Raw genomic sequence first — 20,096 nt, 5'->3', positions numbered from 1 at the left:
ATGTCACAGCCAGGATTCAAACCCAGGGAGCCGGTCCCCTCACCACTGTCCTGGTACCTCACCCGCTGAAGGGACTTGACGTTTCTTACAACCTGTCACAGTCAACGTGCCAAGTTCCTGGCACAGGGGGCGCCTGCAGCCACGGGCTCCTCTCCCTGGGGGGGGCCTCACTTACCCCCCATCTCAGGACTTGTCAGGGGAGCAGAGGAGATGGCTGCTCTCTGAGGGTGGGGCGGTCGGGCAGATGCTGATGAGAATAAGGCCCGGAAGCTTCTGGCAGGTGGGGAGGGAAGAGAGGCAGGAGAAGGGGGTTCAGGTGACTGCGGGTTCTGACCCATTTGCGTGGCAGGGGTGTGATGGGAAAGGTGTGAGAGATGAACCAGGAGGTGGCTGAGCTCAGACCCTGGGACCTCAGAGCGGAAGTCACGGGTGTGAAGCAGCTCAGATGGGAACTGGCACGTGCCAGGTCCCTTTTATCCGAGTCGCCCGGACACACTCCAAACACTTCACAGAACAGAACTGCGGGCGACAGGCTCCATCTGAAGAGATGGCAAGTGAAAGAGAAAGAAGAAACATACCAGCACCCTGCCATTCCTTTTATTTAAATACCCCACAAAACTGCAACATTGATCCTGCTCTAAGGGACACACACAACCCACGGGGACCTCAGTTTACCTTCAAGCACCTGTCAGTTTACCTTCAAGCCACCATCTCCCAAACACCACTTTCTAGAGACTCTTCAGCTGCTTGGGACCCTGAGCCTCAACACTTCTGTAGGGTTTCCCGCTTTCTTACCAGATTCCACACCACAGTGTGGGGGGAGCGGGGGAGTAAATCAAAAGGCAAGACATTCAGCTGGAATGTAGGGAAGCTGATGGCGGGTAGGAGCCCAGGCCATGTGGTTACTTCATAATCTGCAGGCCTCCTGGGTGCTGAGCACCTCGAAGAGTGAAAGATGGGAAGCCAGCCCTTCCTAACACCCAACGAGTTCAGTCCAGTCCCTTTACTCTAACTAAAAGGCCCCCAACGTAGGGAGCACAGGTGGGGCGGTGTGTGTGTGTGTATGTGTGTGTGTGTGTGTGTGTTTTCTAAAGTAGTTTATTGCAACTTTTAAAATAATTTTTCAGTTAAAAAAGCCTAACCATTAATGTAGTTTATTTTTTCAAAATGTCTTATTCTCAGGCATGATATATATATATATATATATATTTCAATTTTTCATCCTATTTTCCTTTGGAAATTATTTCAGACAAAAATGGCAGCTTTAAATACAAAAGACTGCTAATGATGTTTGTTTTTGTTATCCCAAACAATTAATGTGAAGGAAAAATAAGTGCTTATTTAACTCAAGAAAACTTCTAAGGAAGAAAAGAACAACGTGTTTAAATTTACTAGAGCGAATGCGTGATGTCTTTGCAGTAGGAAAAAGGGGGGTTTGTTGTGCTGCCGACAAGGAGGTCTCGATAGGCTCCGTGGGGCAGAAAACTGCGTCTGAGCTGAGTTGTGGGTGTGAGACACCTGGCTGCAGTAAGCAGTTTGGGGGGAAATCACCAAAGTACAGCAGAAAGCTCTGCGCACGTCTGATTAAGTTAAAGGGGCACTGCCAGCTAATTTCTCATTACCTTAAAAACATCTGTTTCAAAATTTTTAATTCCTAAACTCATTCCTTCCTAAGAGCTGTCCTCATTCTATTTTTCCTATTTGTGTCTAAATGAGTCTGTGTTCCTCCCCCTGCCATCCCGCTCTCCCACTGGGTGTGTCTCATTTGCAAATAAAAATCACAAACTTATCCTAAAAGGAAATAAATATGGAGAACCAAAGGTCCCTTTAAGTTATTTTGCTATTACAACCTCTCCTTGTTTCATCCCTGTACATTAGTGGACTCTTTTCGGGCTGGATGAAGTGTCTGTGCACCTCTCAATTGTTCCCAGTGGTCGGCAAACTGCGGCTTGTGAGTTTGCCGACCGCTGGTATAGGGGCTTAATCACAAGGAACAACAACAGCCTGTAATTATTGGGATCGAGAGTCTAGGTCAGTGGTCGGCAAACTCATTAGTCAACAGAGCAGCAAACCGCGGCTCACGAGCCGCATGCGGCTCTCGAGCTCCAGTTTGCCGACCACTGTAATAGACTATTGTCTTTATGGTTTCACAGAGATGCTTGCTTTATGCCAGATGAAGACCAAATGAGGAGCTGCAAGAGTGAATAGCCACTCGGTAATTCGAAGGGGGAGGTGGGCGCAGGGGGAGGGGGCGCAGGGAGAGGCGGGGGAGGAGGGCCGGGCCAGCCAGCCCTCCAGCTCCAGGTAACTCATTTCCAGAATCACATCTAAGGGTCCAGTCATGGGGGCCTGGCCCAGCCAGAGAGCAGAGGCTATGTTGTTTCCATAAAATCCTTCCCAGGAATCACAATATGGCCAAGAAAAATGGCCAAATCCACCCTGGCCGGGTGGCTCCGTTGGCTGGAGCATGTCCCGTACACCCAAAGGTGGCAGAGGTTTGATCCCAGTCAGGGCACATACCTAGGTTTCGGGTTCAATATTGGGATGGGGTGTGTGCGGGAGGCAACCGATCCATGTTTCTCTCTCATATCGATGTTTCTCTCTCTTCTCTCAAATCAATAAAAGAAGAGAGCAAACCCCAGTGGAAAGCACACAGGAGGACATGTACGGAAGGTCAGGAGCGTAGGCCAGATTAAAACGAGCTTCCCCTTCATGAATCCCCTTCGTGTGAAAGAGATCGTGCAGATCTCGTCAGGACATTTAACCAACATGTTCCATGAGGCGTCATTTGCTGCTCCTCAGAGAAGTCAGCGGACCAACTTGGAGCGGTCACGTTCTTTCCCAGCAGACCCCCTCCTGGAAAGAAGCAAGGGAATCCTGTGTCCCACACGGCAGCAGGCGGGGGCTGCGGCTCTGAAACTTGGGCTGCCAAAGTAGCGCTCGGCTGCCCGCCTCTGGGGCCCTGCATGCCAGCCTGGTCCCGGTGGAATTGAGTGGATTGTAAACTCACAGAAAAACCAACGGCGCGTAGGAGCAGGGTAAAGCAAACACACAGAAATTCCCAGTCCTAAATTCTGTGAGTCGCAGAAAATGCTCTGCTGTCTGCTCACGTGGAAGTCCGTATTGTAGGCATCTCAGAAATAATGGCGCATTTGAAAAACAACCACAGGGAAACCCTGTTAGTTCTGAATGTGGAAATCACTTTAAAGCAATAAACTGAGCCCTCTTTTTTTTTTTTTGTTCTGTACAGTTATAACGAGACGTTTCTGGAAGATGGAATGACAAGGGGAAGAGAAAACATCGTTACCTTTGAGCAGTAAGGGCATGAACGGGATTTTGGGCGGCTTCATCTTTTTGAACGCATCTCTGTAGGCCTTGTGGTTCAGGGAGGGATCCTGCCCAGCCAAGCGGATCACAAAGAGAAAGAAAAATCAATCTGCTATAGAAACACTTCTCAACCCACGTTGCTATGCAATTTGAACACGATTTGGATATGGAGACATCTTCCCTAAGAACGAAGGGACAAAAGGCTTCCTAGGAAAATAAACTCACTAAATGAGGGCAGGAAATCTAGGTAATGAATGAAAGCCACGTTATGGGTTTAGAATAATGGGAAGTGGCCGCAAAAGAGAGGCACCTTTTGATGGCCCTATTATTGTCCTCGAATCGGTTCTGTAAGTAGTTTCCTCCGCGTAATTTCTGTCATGAGGAAACCTGGGTGTCTTTTGTCAGGGACACTGCACGGAAAAATGCCCTCGTCACGCACAGACAAGGCAGCGAGCACAAGAGAACACCGCCTTATTGTGTTCTGAAAAGAAACTCTGCATTTTGTGCCTGAACCTAAGCAATGGTACAGAGGAGAAGAGAAGAGGGCATAAGCCACTGACTGCACACTAAATCTATACCAGTGCACGTCACAGGCTGGAATGGACCTCATTTAGCAGTCTGCCTGCTGAAAACCATGCCGAAGGGCCATTCCCAGTGCTGTGTTCCACGGAGAAGCAGCATTCACCGTGTACTTGCTTCACTTCCTAAGAGGCAAAGCTCCATTTTCAGGGCAGGTGAACGTGTGTGTGTCTAAGCTACCTGCCCCGACGCAGTGCAGCCCCCACCACTGGGATCTAGAAGACAGTCAGACGTTGGAAGGGTAAGTCCCCTCTGGGTCAACTACTTACCGTTAAACTTTCAAGCTCAGAGAAAAGTTTCTTAAACTTCCCAGGGATTTTCTAAAAACAAAGACAAAAAAAAACAAACAAAAAGGTCAAAGAGGTCAGCTATTTGAGAGGCGACCAGGGGAGGGTTCGTGAAGTTGTGCTGACGTGAGCCGTGGCTCTGCATGTAACTCTCTCACCTGGCTCTCCCCGGACTCCTCCTCACCGGCGGTTTTCATCGCCCCGCAATGTGGCTGTGCATTGCTCGGGAATGTGGCAAAAACCAGTTTAAAATACGTAACAGCCACATGAACCGGAATTGGGCTGGTTAGACATTCCATACACGGGTGATTTTTTTTTTAAATAAACACTTGGGTTTCAGTCCATATTCTACCTTTGACGAATACTTGCATCTTCTTAAATAGTCTTGCTGATTGGGAGTAATAATGTCAGCTGACACTTTTTGTGTAAATGATATAATTATGTCTCACGGCAGAGGGCCAAAGCGTGGGAGGCTGTGAAAACCCTCCATGACGAAGCCTGCCCTTTAGCAGGTAGAAGGACTGGATTATAAAGATCAGCCGCACGGACAGGTGGCGTGTAAGTGACAGCAGATATGCCATCCTCCCCATTACAGCTTCGGGCCTCAGGAAGAAGAGCCGGGGTTCCCCAGCCCGCCTGTCACGTGGTCAGTTACGTGAAGAGCTGGGCGCCTTCCACACTGACACAGGCAGCAGACGGTCTGCATCTGAGTTCTGCCTCCGCCCCTTGCTGGCTGTGTGGTTCGATGTGAGTCTCGAAGTTCTCCGGCTGACATGGAGACAACGTCTAAGAAGTGCACAGTTCATGGCTGGTGCTTAACCAATTCTAGCCATGAACGCCAACGCCCAAGTTCTGGAAGATATTGGTGGGACTGTCTGCTTCCAAAACACATCAAAGTAACGGAGGCGAACCCCACAGTAATTAGACTTCTACATCATTTAGAAATAGACTTTTCAATGTGATGGTTTTGAATGTGGACTCCGTTTGTCACAGCACACAGGCAGTTTGATATGTTTGGAAATACCTTCTGACACTTCAATATTCATGAATGGAGGACAAATCAAATGAGAAAAGGTAAAATGCAGCCATCTGCAGCTTACTCCCACCGTTCTTCTGAGCTGCATACCTTAGTCTATTGGACTAAGTGGCTCCTCAAACTCGGAGCCAAACTGGTCACCTCCAGGGGTCAGCCATGAATGGGCCAGATCCGGTTCACGGCCTGCTCTTGTGAATAAGGCTGCACTGGAACACGGCCACGCCCACTCACTTACATACACCTTGTGCTGACTCTTGCCCTGCAGTGGCAGAGTGGAGTCATGGAAACAGAGACCACAAGGCCTACACAGCCTAAACACATTGCTGTCTGGCCCCTTCCCTGCAGAGCCGGCTGACCCCGTTCTACTCCTTTAAATCCGCTCCGTTCGCTATTTGGGACAGTGCGCTCACTTGTCAGCAGGCCTAACGGTCCCACGGTCACTTCTGCTTGGTGCCCACCCCAACCCCCAGCAACTCCCAACTCAACCTCTAAGGCCCTGCTTCTCAGAGCTTCTCTGTAGAGCCTTCTCGCTCCCGGGAGGCAGAAGGAGTCCCTCTACTTGCTCCTCTGCGGTCCGACGGGACTTGGTTCAGCACCTCCTCCATCAGAGCCGCTCTGTTCCCATCTGTCTGACCCGTCCTCCTTCTGCCACGGTGAAGACCCAGCGCCTTGCACCAAGTAGGCAGCCAATGTGCTCATGGGATGCACGCGGTTTGAATTTCATTTCTCCTCCCAATGTGTGCAAAGCAAAGCTTTTTTCCAGGTTTGACTCACATTCCACTCTCCTCTAGCCCTTGCCAGCCAACTGTTCCTCCTCTGGTCAACCGGGGCACTGGCCGGCCACCTCCTTCATCTTATGATGTGCACACACACACTCTCGTTTGCTTCACCAGATGATTTCATTTCTTTCTTTGGAACCTTTTTAAAAGGAGCACTGGCCCCGACCCTCAGGCCACCCACCCGGTGGATTCCGTCAGAGCATCTCCCTGACCCACAGAGAGTGACCTGCAGGTTGCCCTGAGACCCACGCTGAGACCTACTGTAAAGAAAAGGAACAGGCGGCCTACCGGCTTCTCTCTCGCAGGAGTTTGCATTGGGACCCACGAAGGGAATGAGCGGTTACTGATCGGAGCTGAACCTGGGAAGATGGAGAGAGGCCAAGGAGACGGAAGGGAACACATGCAGGCTGAAGCCAGGAGGGGGGTTAGAGAGAAGGGGTGGGGAGGGGGGGAGTATGATCCGCGGAGTGAAGTAGGCAGTCAGCAGGGAACAGGCAGTGAAGGAAACAAAAGCCCAAGGAGAGAAGAGCCCTACCTCTGTGCCTGGCTCAAGAGGGATGCCCCACCTTCAGTGCTTCCCACACATACCCTGCAAGTCCATGTCTGAGAACTTGGGCTAACTTTTTAAAAAATATATATTTCTTTGTTGATTTCAGAGAGGGAGGAAGAGGTAGAGAGAGATAGAAACATCAATGATGAGAGAGAATCATTGATCGGCTGCCTCCTGCATGCCCCCCCACTGGGGATCGAGCCCTGCAACCTGGGCATGTGCCCTTGGCCAGAATCGAACCTGGGTCCCTTCAGTCCATAGGCCGAGGCTCTATCCACTGAGCCAAACTGGCTAGGGCTTGGGCTAACTTTTGTGGGCCTCTCCCTCTTAGAACCTACACAGTCTTCATCATGTAACAGCAACAGAGGCAGGACCAGGATTTGGGAGGCCTGAAGCGTACGGCATTTTGTGGGCCCTCATTAAGAAAATCAACACAAAATCACTTCCCTTTTGCAAATTTTACAAAGATGTACATTGTCCACGTGAACACACTGCCAGGGGCCCAGCAAGTGTGAGGCCCGGAAGCTTAATTCGTTAGCATCTCAGCCAACAGACTTCTGGGCACAGGCCCGCAGGCGAGCGTTTGAAAGGACCACCACGGAGCGGTACCCACGCCACCTCAGGGCAGAGCCGAGGAAGACTCAATCTGCAGGGGCTCATTTTACAGTTCTCATCGCTTTCACACACATCCCACAACCGTTCTGAAGACCACTTGATTAAAATAGTCCCTACCAACTGGACACATTATTTTTCATGTAAACCCTTTAAATCAACGTACGCATTGTAAACAAAGGCTTTTTGCGGGCCATCTCCCGTTCGGTGTTATCTGTCCCGCCCCCTCCCCTCTCTGTGAGGACCCCCGAGGCTCACCTCCCAGGTCTGCGACAGCCGGCTGACAGAAGCGGTGTTGAGGCCCATCACGATAGCAAAGAAAGAATTCAGGTTCCTCTGGGCTTTGCAGCTGCGGCATTAAAGAAAGCAGAAGGCACTTTGAGGCAACATCCTTTCTCCAGGTGATCGCAAAAGACACAATGAAAATACTCCCCAGGTCCAGAGTTCAACCTCAAGGGCAGGGCTGAACCCTGCTCCGTGGCCCCCACATGCCTCCACACGCGTGAGCACCCCAGTGGGAGGGTGGTGTCCCCGCCACTGTTTCTCACAGAAATGAACCGATTTCAAAGGTTCAGCCCATCCTTACTTACCATGAGGAGAAGATCTATGCTCTGATACCTTCTGACACTTCAAAAACTTCCTCCTTTTAAACACTCTATTTTGGATGCATTTTCAGTTTCAACTGAAAATTCTTAAACTCGTCTTCCTCTGTATATACCATACCCTCATCATACCAGCTCTCTAGTCCCGCCCCTTTCATCAGCAAGCTGTCTATTTTTTGATAAACAAGCCCCTCTCCCTTCACAGGTCTAAGCGGCCCCTCCCATTACACTCAGACATACTTTCTTTGCTATCTACAAAATTACTGCCATATTCTGGATATATGTAAAATATGGCCCATATTCTGGGGATGCTGTCTCATTTAGAGAGAGAAGGAGATAACATGCAAAATGAGACCATGCTGAGCTCCATTCACTCTGCAAGGTTATCTGTTGTGCATGACATCAACCTTGCCTTTGACTTAATTGGTCAAAATTCCACCAATATTTATTCACGGCCTGCTGAGGGCGTCTGGAACAGCAGAGGGAGGCTTGGCGTCTGGTCAGCCAGAGCAGCCTGTGAGTTCTAGACACTCTGTTGTCTGGGATTCATTAGAAAACAACTTCTCTGAGGCAAGTCTTTAAAATTAAGAAATTACCCTCGCTTGATAATTAAATATGAAAAATATGAACGTGCTTAGCAGTAAGCTGGGTGCAGGAAAAATACCGAGTGTCTGCTAATCTAGCTTCCCTGGGCCGCCATCTCTCCCCGACACCTCCATCAATCATCAATGCCTCAGGTGGAATTTGGGAACAGTGCATATGTAACTTCGTATCTCATTCTTTCAGTTATATACTGTGTTAAATTATACATTGTGCATTCTTCACTACCACCATTAATGGCTATGTAACACTTTATCAGAAACATCTCTCTATATAAAAGCCTAAGCAACCAGTCGCTATGACATGTACTGGCCACCAGGGGCAGATGCTCAATGCAGGAGCTGCCCCCTGGTAGTCAGTGTGCTCCCATAGCCAACCTCCTGCGGCCAGCCAACCTCCTGTGGTCCCACCCTCCAGCCGGCAGGCCCCGATCAGCCCCAATCGCCAACTTGGCCGAGGAACCCCACCGTGCACGAATTCGTGCACCGGGCCTCTAGTATTTCATAATTTGCTTACTCACTCCCCTGTTGTTGACATTTAAATTATTTTCAATCAATTCAATTCAATTAAATTCAATGCAATACAAAATGCTGCAATGAGTATCTTTGTGTATAAAACTTTTGACTATATTAATGATTTTTTTATTATGTTAGACTTCCACGCATTCCACAATAGGTCAAAAGTGATCATGACTTGAAAAGTTCTTGACACATTAAACACTTCTGTCTCCCCAAACGATACCCAGTTCTAGGCGCGCAGGTTGTGTAAGAGCATCCGGTTCTGAACCAGGAAAATGGCCGGGCTGCTAAAGTAGCAATAGACACTGCTGGCTACACCGGGGCAGGTCCTGCAGAACTGCCTGCTCCTGGGGCCAGCCTCAGGACCAGGTGCTGCCCAGTCCAGCTGAGAGCCACACCGGAGGTTCTACTCATCAACAGTGGAACCTGGACAGGCACTGCTGCCTCCACACCCAGTGTCCAGGGCACCTGGGGTGAACTCAGCCCTGTGGGCCCCACCGCCAATCTCCAGGGCACAGTCAGTCCCGGCTCTGGTCTCCGCCTCTTGGTAGGCAAGAGGATCTGAAACTCAGTCTAACTGGCCCTCTGGTTTCTGCTAGCTTTCTCCTGGGTGACCCTGCTTGGTATATTCCAGGAATAAACAGACAAGATACTTCCTGGGCTATGATTTAGGAATCCATCTGTTCTTGAGAACCACTGGTGTCTAAAGGCACCAGTATGGTGACTCTACTTCCTTTCTGCCACTGACCCGCACTCTTTCTATCTCAGCGCAGCCCTGGACACTTCACACCAGCTGGACAGAGCTGAGTGGGCTCCCTCTCTGGACGTGACGACTCTGAGTACCCTGTGACCAGCGAGAGCCGTCCCATCCCGGTGCCAGAAGACCTCGGCCGGAGGCTCTCCCTTACCCCAGGTCTCCTGCTACAAACCTCATGGAGGCCCCTCTGGTCTGTCTCTCCCCACTAGACATTAGGTTCCTGAAGGCTGGATTATAGTCTATTTCTGGCCATCACCCCAATACCGGGTAGGCAGGAAGCCATTCAGATGGCATTTACTGGAGTTGAAACTGAGACTTTTTGGGGAAATGGATTATTATTATCTCTATATGTAAAAGCCTAAGTCACCATCTGACCATTAGACCGTCCAACCAGTAGCTATGATGTGCAATGACCACCAGGGGCAGACGCTCAACGCAGGAGCTGCTGAGCTGCGATGACTTGGCAGCTGCAGTTCTTGGGTGACACAGCCAGAACCAGAGAGGAGGGAGCCCGATTCTGGGGTGCATCACCTGAGAACCGCCCTCTCACAATCCGGAACCCTTCAGGGGATGTCGGAGAGCTGGTTTTGGCCTGATCCCCACAGGCCAGGCCTAGGGATCCCACCCTCTAGTTCAGGAGTCCTCAAACTTTTTAAACAGGGGGGCCAGTTCACTGTCCCTCAGACTGTTGGAGGGCCGGACTATAGTTTAAAAAAAAAACTATGAACAAATTCCTATGCACACTGCACATATCTTATTTTGAAGTAAAAAAAACAAAACGGCAAAAACACCCGCATGTGGCCCGCGGGCCGTAGTTTGAGGACGCCTGCTCTAGTTCATTATAAAAAGGTTTATTCTTCTTTTCATTCAGTATCATTTATCTATGTGGGATCTTAGATATAATTCCCATTTTTATCTTTTAGCCCTCCATAAATAATTTTCTTGGCCCAGATCTCTTTTTCACTCATACTTAAAATAAAAAGGGCACTTATAACTAACATCTGACTCTGTGAAAAGGAAAAAGGAATGAAAACAGACACGATTTCTCTAGAAGACAAATTGAGGCAGTACAAATATTAGATACCATTCCAGTCCGGACTCCTCTGGGACTGAGGTTCATTCATTCCATGATAAGAACAGACCGTCTGACACTAAACATGCCAGTTTAGCAAAACTCCTTTGTCTGTGAGAGGGAATAAAATCCACTCTATCCGCAGAGGTGGGGGATGGGATGGTGAGAAGGAAGGGAGACATGAATATGCAAATAGGATGCCCAAGGCAGGGAAAACACTCCGTGATCACGGAAATGACTGTTTTCCCTTGGCTATCCCTACTACTGTGACGATAAAGAATTTAACTCTGTGTTCCTATTGCCATTCCAGTCCATGGGCTAGGGTTAGAGACCAGGACCGTGAATAATTCAAGACCATGGGGCCGTACGGAGAAGAGGTGAATAGATTTCATTTCCCTGAGGATCCATATAATCTTACACCGAGAAGAGAGCTGTGTGGTGTCATTTGACTCCTTGGAACATTAATCTCCCATTTCTCCAAGTAACTGGCATTTATAAGAGCGTTTTTTGTTGTTGTTGTTTTTTAATTCGAAAGAGCCTCACTGTTAGGTATTTCACAGGCTGTTATAGAATGTATTGGCCAAATTAAAAAAAAAAAAAAGGGAGCATTTAACCTAAGAGCAGCCCCAGATTTAGGCTTCTCTGTTACTCTCTCTCCTTCCCTTCCAGGCACACCAACCGAGGCAGGCACTCCCACTATCTCTCACCGAGTCAATGGAACGCCCTGCCTCTGGGGTCTTCTCCCTATGGTTTACTCTACACCCAACTCTCAGACCAGCCTTCCCGAGGGACCACGCTGAGCATCCGCTTCCTGCACAAACATTTTCAGTGACCTCCTACCGCCTCCTCCAGGCAGTGCAAACCCTTCCATCTGAAATTCAAAGTCCTTTACCGATTGGTCCCATCTTCCTTTGCAGATGAATCTCCCACAACTTCCTTACAAACACCCTCCGCGAGGGCCCCCCTGGGTCAGAGTACTTTCCCGGACCACGTGTGCCGTGCCTCCAGTGAATGGACACCTGTCCAGTTCTACCCGGAATTCAAACATAGCCTCACATGTTTTCCAAACCCTCCTTTCCCACCTTGGCGGTATGTGAGCTTCCCCTCCTCTAAAGCCCCCAGAATGTGACCTCACATCGTGGCACGTCCCCGTTCTAATCTGCACGCTGGCCACTCGCGTTATAGAAGCGCCACCCTGACCCTGCAGACTGCAAACTCCCGAAGGCAGGAATGGGGTGTCGGCTCGGTCTGATTTGCCCACGGTACCCTGCGTGGATCTGCACCTATACTAAGTGATCAGTAAGTATTTCCTGAAGGTTGGTCTGGCATGTACTCAGAACACTGATACAAAAACTATTCTGGAAGACAAAGGAGAAATAAAGTGGGAAGGCTGGGAGGTAGAAGGAACGGGAAAGATTTCGGTTCCTGCCGCCTGCTTTGGTTGGGAAGCTGTCCCAAGAGCGGTCTCAGGACACGGCTCCGGTATATTCAGGGATGCTCCCAGCAAGTTACGAAAATGTCATTCCACCAACATTTACGGAGTCCCTGCTATTCACTGAGTGCTGTTCCAGGCTCCCAGTCCAATGACTGCTTAGAACTGGTCCCTGTCCTCTGGAGCCTCACGCAGCCCCGGGAAGGAGCCCTATATAAACAGATAAGTTCAATCAACATAATAAAGAGGTTTTAAAAAAGGAAACACAGCATGAGTGTGTGTGTGTGGGGGGGAAGGGGGGTCTCAGAAGGGAGTAGTTGACCTTCCATTTGAAACTCAGTGATGTCTTCAAGAAGGAAGCAACACTTGCCCTGCATCTTAAAGAGTGACAGCAATCTGCGGGGTGGAAAGGGCCCTTCTTAGCAGACGCAGCACATGTCCATGCTTGGGGGACGGTGTGCCTGGGAAAGAGACAGCCATTCAGAGTGGCTGCAGCATGGCGTGCACCCAGCCTGGGGTGAGGCTGAGAGGACAGGAGTGAGGCTGAGAGGCCAGGAGGGGCCAGCCAGTGTAGGGCCTGCAAGGAGTTTATAAGGTTCACACTGTGGGCAACAGGGAGCCAAGAGGAGAATTCTCGGAAGCACCTGATTCTCAGTGATTGTTACCCCATCCCATCACCTCCCCCATTTTCCTAGCTGCTGTAGCTGTCTGGCCACATGGCAATTTGGCTGCAGGATGCGTATGTGTGCGCGGCCTGCTTATTAGCTCTGTAGCACAGAGCAGAGGGCCTCCGTCTGGGATTTTGATATTTACTTTAAAATAGAAAGACTTCAAACGCAGAGTCATAAATATTCAGGAAGAGGCCTTTCCAATTATTCGGTCACCGCACCCAATGTGACACGTTTACATCACCCTTCCTATCACCACAAGGGAAACGGTCCTCTGGCGAGGAGCGGAGCGGAATTGCAGGTTTCATCACAAGGAACTCACTGGGCGGCGATTTTGATGAACTTCTTCACCAGCTGCACCCGCTTGCCCAGCTGGCTGCAGAGCAGAATCTCCGTGGCCACCCACAGCTGGACCTCATTGCAGCGCTGGAGCAGAAGGCTGAGGTTCGCGGTGTGCTCCCCACTTCCTTGTCTGCTGAATGTGAAATAGATCAGCTCTTGCTGAAAGAAAAGGTAGTCATGCCAGTGTTTATTTTCAGCGCAAAGTCAGGTGGATACAAAATTCAGTCCATCTTTAAAACCTCTTTCTGGTAGCCATCCTCATATCCGACGATGCGACAATATATTCACTTTGAAACAACTTCCCTTTAGTTTTAGGGATGCCTCATTAAATAATGCTCACTTAGACTCCTTATACAAATGCATTACTTTAGAATGTAAGAATGGTGCCTTTACATGGAAATCTAAGACATTCAACGTTTAAATCACAGGCTGAATGAAATCCAAACTTCCTGAACTTGTTACGCTGGCCAATTCATGCGTAAATGAAATGCTATTATAGTCCTTGTTAAGATCACGTTAGACCCTCACAGGTAGAGTCTCTAGGCAAGGGTTCTCCAAGGGTTTAGTGTGAATCAGGATCACCTCCCTTCCCCCAACCAGCCTCTGATTCAGTTGGTCTGTGGTAGGGACAAAAGTGCCCATTGCTAACAAGTTTCCAGGCAGCGCTGAGGATGCTGGTCTGGATGCCCAGGCTTTGAGAGCCACGGACCCAAGACAGTGTCAAATCGTAAAGAGAAAGAGCAAGGTCCAAAATGAAAAAAAATACGAGTAAGGCCAGTAACTATTTACTACATATATGGCCCGTTCCCAGGTAGAGCAGTAGAAGATGCTTGTTTCTAAGTGGAGGTGTGTGTACTCTACAGAAGTCGTTCACATTCTCCCACTGCCTACGCAGGACGCATCCTGTTCTGTTAACATTTCCAAAGCGACATGTCATTGAGCGGGAATGACTTCACCACTTGCTCAAATTCAGACCACCGTGTTGGAAATGTGATGAGCAGACATGAGGACACTTAGAAGTCATTCCCAACTGACAGCGAAGCGCAGGGAGCACGCTGGGCCCGAGGCCCTCCTGCGGGAGGAGGGGCCGCCTCCTAGTGAAAATGCCACCACAGGCAAAGCAAGGGCAGCGCGTGGTTGCACAGAGCTTCTCGCTGCTGGCCTTCGGATGCCCGTGAGCGTCCCACGGGCTCCGCTCATTCGTTCATTGTCAGTAGCATTTTGCCCATAACCTGTTGCTTTACAAATGTTATAAGCTGTCCTCCAGGGAGAAGTTGATGGACATAAAAGTTTGAAATATATCTCAAAATTTTTAAGAAAGTACTTGACATCTTGCTGAATAGTCTAAATTTATAGAATGTTCTTATGTAAAAGCATGTGTGTGTACATATATACATACAATATACATATGCTTCTTCTATAACTATTATAAACTTCATGGGAAAAATTAAAATATCAATATCAAAGACATCAAATACAAAATAGCTCTTCAGCCCCATTAGAGCTCCATATATATATACACACACACACACACACATAATATACATATATACATATCTATTCATACATATACTAGTAAAACCGTGACATGTTTAAATTACATTCTACAAACATATGATTGTACCAGGAGCAAAGAAAGCATGACCAAGTATTTTGATTTTCCTCGGACTGGATCAAATATCAAATATCTTTTTGGACCATGATATTCTTGCATAATGTTATCACTAGATAATGGATCTTTTAAACACCTAGTCACATGCATAAATATTCTTCAAAAAGAATTCACAGTTAAAAGAGCACTAGCATTTATTTGACCTTTTCTTTCCTTCCTTACCTCGTGAATGGAATTGAAGAGACTCCAATCAAAATTCATTAATTCCAGAGCAAGATCCCAAGTGTTCATTCCCAAGATCCTCAACGGCCTTTGCTGGGACTCCTCGTTTTCTGCAAAGGGGTTCTAAACCAACAGAAGCAAAAGGATCCTCAGTGGCCTCAACGTGCGACACTGCATTGGCTGCCCGTGGAAGGCACTAAAGCCCAGATTAGAAAAGCAATCTTGTCTGAGGGCACTTCATATTCCCCCCGGTCTGTTCACCTTCAGTGAGTTACAGCCAATTTAGGAAACAGCCTTGCAAACAGGAGAATGTGATCAATGAGTTAGCCTGCCCCCTGCCTCCCCCATACGTGCCCACACACATCTGATTATAAAACACTGCCGGGCAGACAGCATAATGAAAGCAAAAGCTCCGAAGCCACGTGGGCTTCTGGTGGGAATTAATATGCCAGCAGGGTGAGTATGAAAACAAACAGAAGAAATGTCACGGTGCACTTCAATAAAGACAGACACGGCTTCCGCAGGAAACGTGCTTAGTAAGACACACGGTCACAAATTGTGTTGCAGCGCGTGTGGAAAGCGAACAAAATTTAAACGTGAAACATAAAATAAAAGTGACTTCATTTATACCGTATAGTGGGTGATTATGTTAAGTACCGGTACTTCCTTAAAAGATGGCATGGAATTATTAAATGTCACCACAACTTTAAATCTACTGTCACTGTTAAATGTATTAAAAAGTATTTGGCCTCTTTTCAAAATAGTTGGTATTTTTAAATTAAAATAGGAACTCTCCCATTTGAGGGGTGGACTGGAGCAGTTAATGAAATACTAGTTACTGACTTGGAAAAGAAAGAATGGGACTTTGCGAACTACATGACATCGCAGGATGGAGGGAGTCGCTCAGATTCCAGATATTAACCTCTGCTTCTAAACTGCAAAATAAACTATTTGCATTTTAGAATTTTTACATTTATGAATAGTTTTTCTAATTAAACCAAGAAATGGCAAAGGACCTTCCTAGAACTATTCCACAGACCTGAATCTGCTCAGAGCAGGTCAAGGTACAAATTGTCTCCGTGTCCCCAGAGTGGGAGGCAGAGGGGAGCTCAGCCCGGGCGGTCGGCCTGGACGCACATGCAGATACGGAGGCGCTGATGGGGGGACAAATCAAGGCTTCTCAGGGATTGTCCGACGGGACCAGACGGACACCAGGCTGCACGGCAGACAGTCAGAGGGAGAGCCACGGGTTGGGAAGTAGCAGTAACCTCGGCTCACTGAGCTGGAGACACAAGGATATTTTCACAGGGCCTTGAACCCCTCCTACTTTCTCCCTAAATACGCCCCTTACCTTGGTACTGCCCTATGGTTTATTCAAGGTTGTCCACCACCCTCTCGGAGAAATGCTTTCTATGTATTTCTCCATCCCATTCATCCAGGGCTCCAGGCCTGCTTTCCAAGAATATTATCTACAGGCAAGCATAGTGGATACTGGTGGTTTCACGTGCTATTCGCCCGTTACAATGCCCCCTGTCAACTGAAATATTCTGGAGATAAAATCCCTACAGCTATGATTCTAATGGGGAAATGTTAGGTGGTGTGCAAAGTTGGTGGGGGAAACATTCGAGGGCAGGATGGTGTCTGGCGCATCTTGGCATGTACTTTGTAGCATCCATGGGGACCGTGACTCGGGCCTGCCTTCTCCTCTTCTGAAGCTGGCCCTAGACAGTGGGGAGGAGAGCTCTGGGGATGCAGGTTCCCTCCGTCACCAGGAGCCCAGAGAAGCCACACAGGAGATTGCCCTCCTTCACGGGGAGGGGTCAAGTCTACTCAATCTCATTATTTACTCAGAGATGCCGTGCAGCATCGGTGTGTCGTGTGTCACTGGTGGAATTACATCGTGCGCAGACACAGGACTAGTGACCGGTGGGATACTCAGAACTGGAAAGGGCCCAAGTTAGAGCCAAATATAAATGGAAGAGATCCTAGCACCATCCCCTCCCTGAGTGTGGGAAGCCAGAGTAAGCTACTCAGCCTCTCCCAACTCCACAGGGTTACTGGGAACGGTAAATGAGATATTGTATATACATCACTCAGCACCTACGTGTCTGGTAATAAGTAGCCAAAATGACAGTGATTAGTATTATGGTAGCTTGATATCCTGCAGGTAATTTAGCATAAAACTTGTGTTATTGTAAGCCAGTCTGGTTTACCTACATGGTATATACATTCCTCAATTATATGTACACCAGGAGCCAGCGAAGCAGCCCCAGCCCAGGGGTGACTCATGACACAGACCGGGGACCAGGAGTCTAGAGGGTACAGTCACAACCTGGTAAAACGGGCTTCTCATGGGCGATGAACCCTCCCATAGAGAGAGAACCAAAAACAGGTTTTTAGAAACAAGCAAATCATCTACTTGGGTGTCAATGTTCTCACATTTGGACTGAAATAACTTAACAGTATGGTTTCTACATTTCCTTAACCGCTCACTCTTCAGCGGCATCTGAGGCCCCATTGTTATGAGACCATTTTGCACGGGGAAGGCTGACACCCCTTCTTCAAGAAAAGGGGTGCACTCCAGGTGCATCAAATGGATGCAAACCAAGGGTGGCGTCTCTCCCTTAAATCCTCGCAGGGTGCATCTCTCGGCCTACTCTCCACATGTCCACCAGAAAAGAAGACGTGGAATTAAGATCCATTGGTGAAGAAGTCACTTCTCTCAAATCCCTTGTTTCAGGGGCTCAGAGAGAAGGAGGATTTGACTTAGGAAGGGTTTAGAATTCCTCATGTTGTGCGTCTTTGATTTGCCAAGGCAATGCTACGCGACACGCGTATTGTTGGCTAGAAGAGGAAACAATTCAATGCATTTTTTCTGACATTCGTTATAAAACAGACACAAGTATGTTTTCAGTCTGACATCTGTGTCCGTGTGTTTCAAGTGCAAGGCTAAAGGTCCTCACCAAAGTGTCAGCCAGGTCTTTCCGGTAGACATATATCCGACCAGATGCTTCCAGGGATTTGGAGATGGCCAGGTCATTGGGATGAAATTCACGCTTTCCTTTAAAAAAAAAAAAAAGAGTAATTAGAACACACAAACAGCAGTAGGCATACAAGGTGCATCTGAAGAGTGAAACACACCAAAGAAAAATATTTCAAAGTAAATAGGATGCAAAGTACATAGAACTGAGTTCTGCGTAGTCTCTGTAATGACACCAATGATACCAGTGGGAGCAGGGCCATCACTGCTCACTATCCATGAAGGAATCCTCTTGTGAGTCTCTTACAATATTTAGTCATTCTTTGGAACACAGAACATTTTAGGGGAGAAAGTACAATTCACTCATAACCCCAGCACTCAGATAACTGTTTGATGGGAATATTGGTTAACATTTAGGCATATTTTTGTTCTGATTTTGATGTAAGTGTGTGTGTGTGTGTGTGTGTGTGTGTGCATGTGTATTCATATACATACATATAGTGGCAATTATTTATACATATGCATACATATTTATTATGAATACATATATTTTTGATTATGTAGTTTTATATTCTGATTTTATTATAAGCACTTACCCATTTGTCAAAATTATTTATATATGTCATATTTAATTGGTTCCATAACAGTCTATTATACTATCATTTAATTTTCCCGCTTTTGTTGAACATTTCAGGTTTTCTAATTTTGTTGGTCATATAAATTAGATGGCAAGATGTACGCTAAGTCCTAGCACAGGGCTTGGGATATAGCAAGGGGCTTGATAAATGGGATCTATTATTACCGCAGCCATAATATATACCGCTGAAGTCAACATCCCTGTGCATAAATCTTGGGCTGCTTATAGATGATTTTCTCAAGATAGATTCCCAGTAGTAGAATTAGTGGGTCAAAGGGAATGAATATTTTTTGAAGTTTTTGATGCAAACTGTCAAATTGTTTTCTAATGCTTACACTGACCAACACTGATCATTACTTTTGGTAATTTTGCTTTTTTTTTTTTTTATTTTTATGAAACCACAAACAGATTCGCGGTTTATTGTGTATTTCTTGACTGCCAGTGAAGCTGGAATTTTTCATATAATCTTCTTCCATTTTATTTTCCTTCTTGCAAATTGTCCCTGTCCTCTGACCATTTCTCTGCCATTGCTGGAGCTCTCCTGTACAATAGAGAAATGTCCTCCTCCTAACTACACGACACAGGTGGGGAGCAACCACAGGAATACTTGAGTTTATTCCACTGTAATACAATCAGCTCCCCGCCCGCACCCCCCCCCAACCCCCCAAAGCAGCCCTTCAGATACCCAGCCTGGCTGGGAAATGCGATATTCCACCTCTTTTTCTAGGTAACCTAATCAGCGTAAATGCCAAATTTTGTTTTGAACAGTTCTGCTTAATACAGAGCACACGAATGATAACCTAATACATTCTTTACGGCCCCACATTATAAAGATCAATAGCACTGTCATGTCTGGCTGTTGACGTGTGTAGTAAATGGTCCCACAAGGCTGGGCTCAGAGGTTCTTCCATCTCCTCCCTCTTTGTTTGGCTACAATTTCTTGCAACCCTCTGTGTGCCCAGATGTACCTTCAGTCAGAATTTATGAGCCATTCTGCACTTGCTATGGGAAGAATACCACGGCGTTCTGACAGTAATTTTTCCAGGTGCTCAGAAACCCCCCCTCCCCTTCTTTCCAGGTTTGTCACCAGACTATAAAAGATTAAAGCTGAAAACATTTTAAGCTCTGATATTCCGGTAGGTAGTTATTACCTACATATCCCTACCCTCGGTACAAAAGAGCACAAAACCTACTGAAAGCTAGAAGGATAACAGCACCAGTCCTTTTAGGAAAATCCATGAAACCTACAAAAGGCCAACATCTTAAAAAAAATTTTTTTGACAACAATAAAATAACAGTCGATCTCATTGTCATTTTATTTTGCAGTAGCATTTGAAATATTATTTATTGAAAATTGTGTAATTAGAACAAGGAATACATTAAGCTCTGTTTTCTTTTTCTTCTTCATAAAAACATGATTGTTCGGGGGATATTAAGCTGCAGGCAGAAAGGTTCTCAACGGATGAAACTGCTGATTGATGGAA

At 47.3% G+C, this 20,096-nt stretch overlaps 1 protein-coding gene across 1 annotated transcript in view; it reads right to left on the bottom strand.

The window, feature by feature from the left end:
* RAPGEF5 (Rap guanine nucleotide exchange factor 5) overlaps positions 1-20,096 on the bottom strand; it is a 196,377-nt gene that overhangs the window by 9,329 nt on the left and 166,952 nt on the right. The window contains exons 18-23 of the mRNA XM_054726573.1: positions 17,959-18,056; positions 14,996-15,118; positions 13,142-13,320; positions 7,429-7,519; positions 4,176-4,226; positions 3,308-3,395 (exon numbers count right to left, since the gene is read on the bottom strand). Coding sequence (XP_054582548.1) covers positions 3,308-3,395; positions 4,176-4,226; positions 7,429-7,519; positions 13,142-13,320; positions 14,996-15,118; positions 17,959-18,056 — 630 coding nt within the window. The remainder of the gene's footprint in view (positions 1-3,307; positions 3,396-4,175; positions 4,227-7,428; positions 7,520-13,141; positions 13,321-14,995; positions 15,119-17,958; positions 18,057-20,096) is intronic.

This window comes from Eptesicus fuscus, chromosome 14 (genome assembly GCF_027574615.1).
Source record: "Eptesicus fuscus isolate TK198812 chromosome 14, DD_ASM_mEF_20220401, whole genome shotgun sequence".
Lineage (NCBI taxonomy): Eukaryota > Metazoa > Chordata > Mammalia > Chiroptera > Vespertilionidae > Eptesicus > Eptesicus fuscus.
The sequence above is the reverse complement of the archived record's forward strand: the minus strand, read 5'-3'. Positions and strand labels throughout refer to the sequence as shown.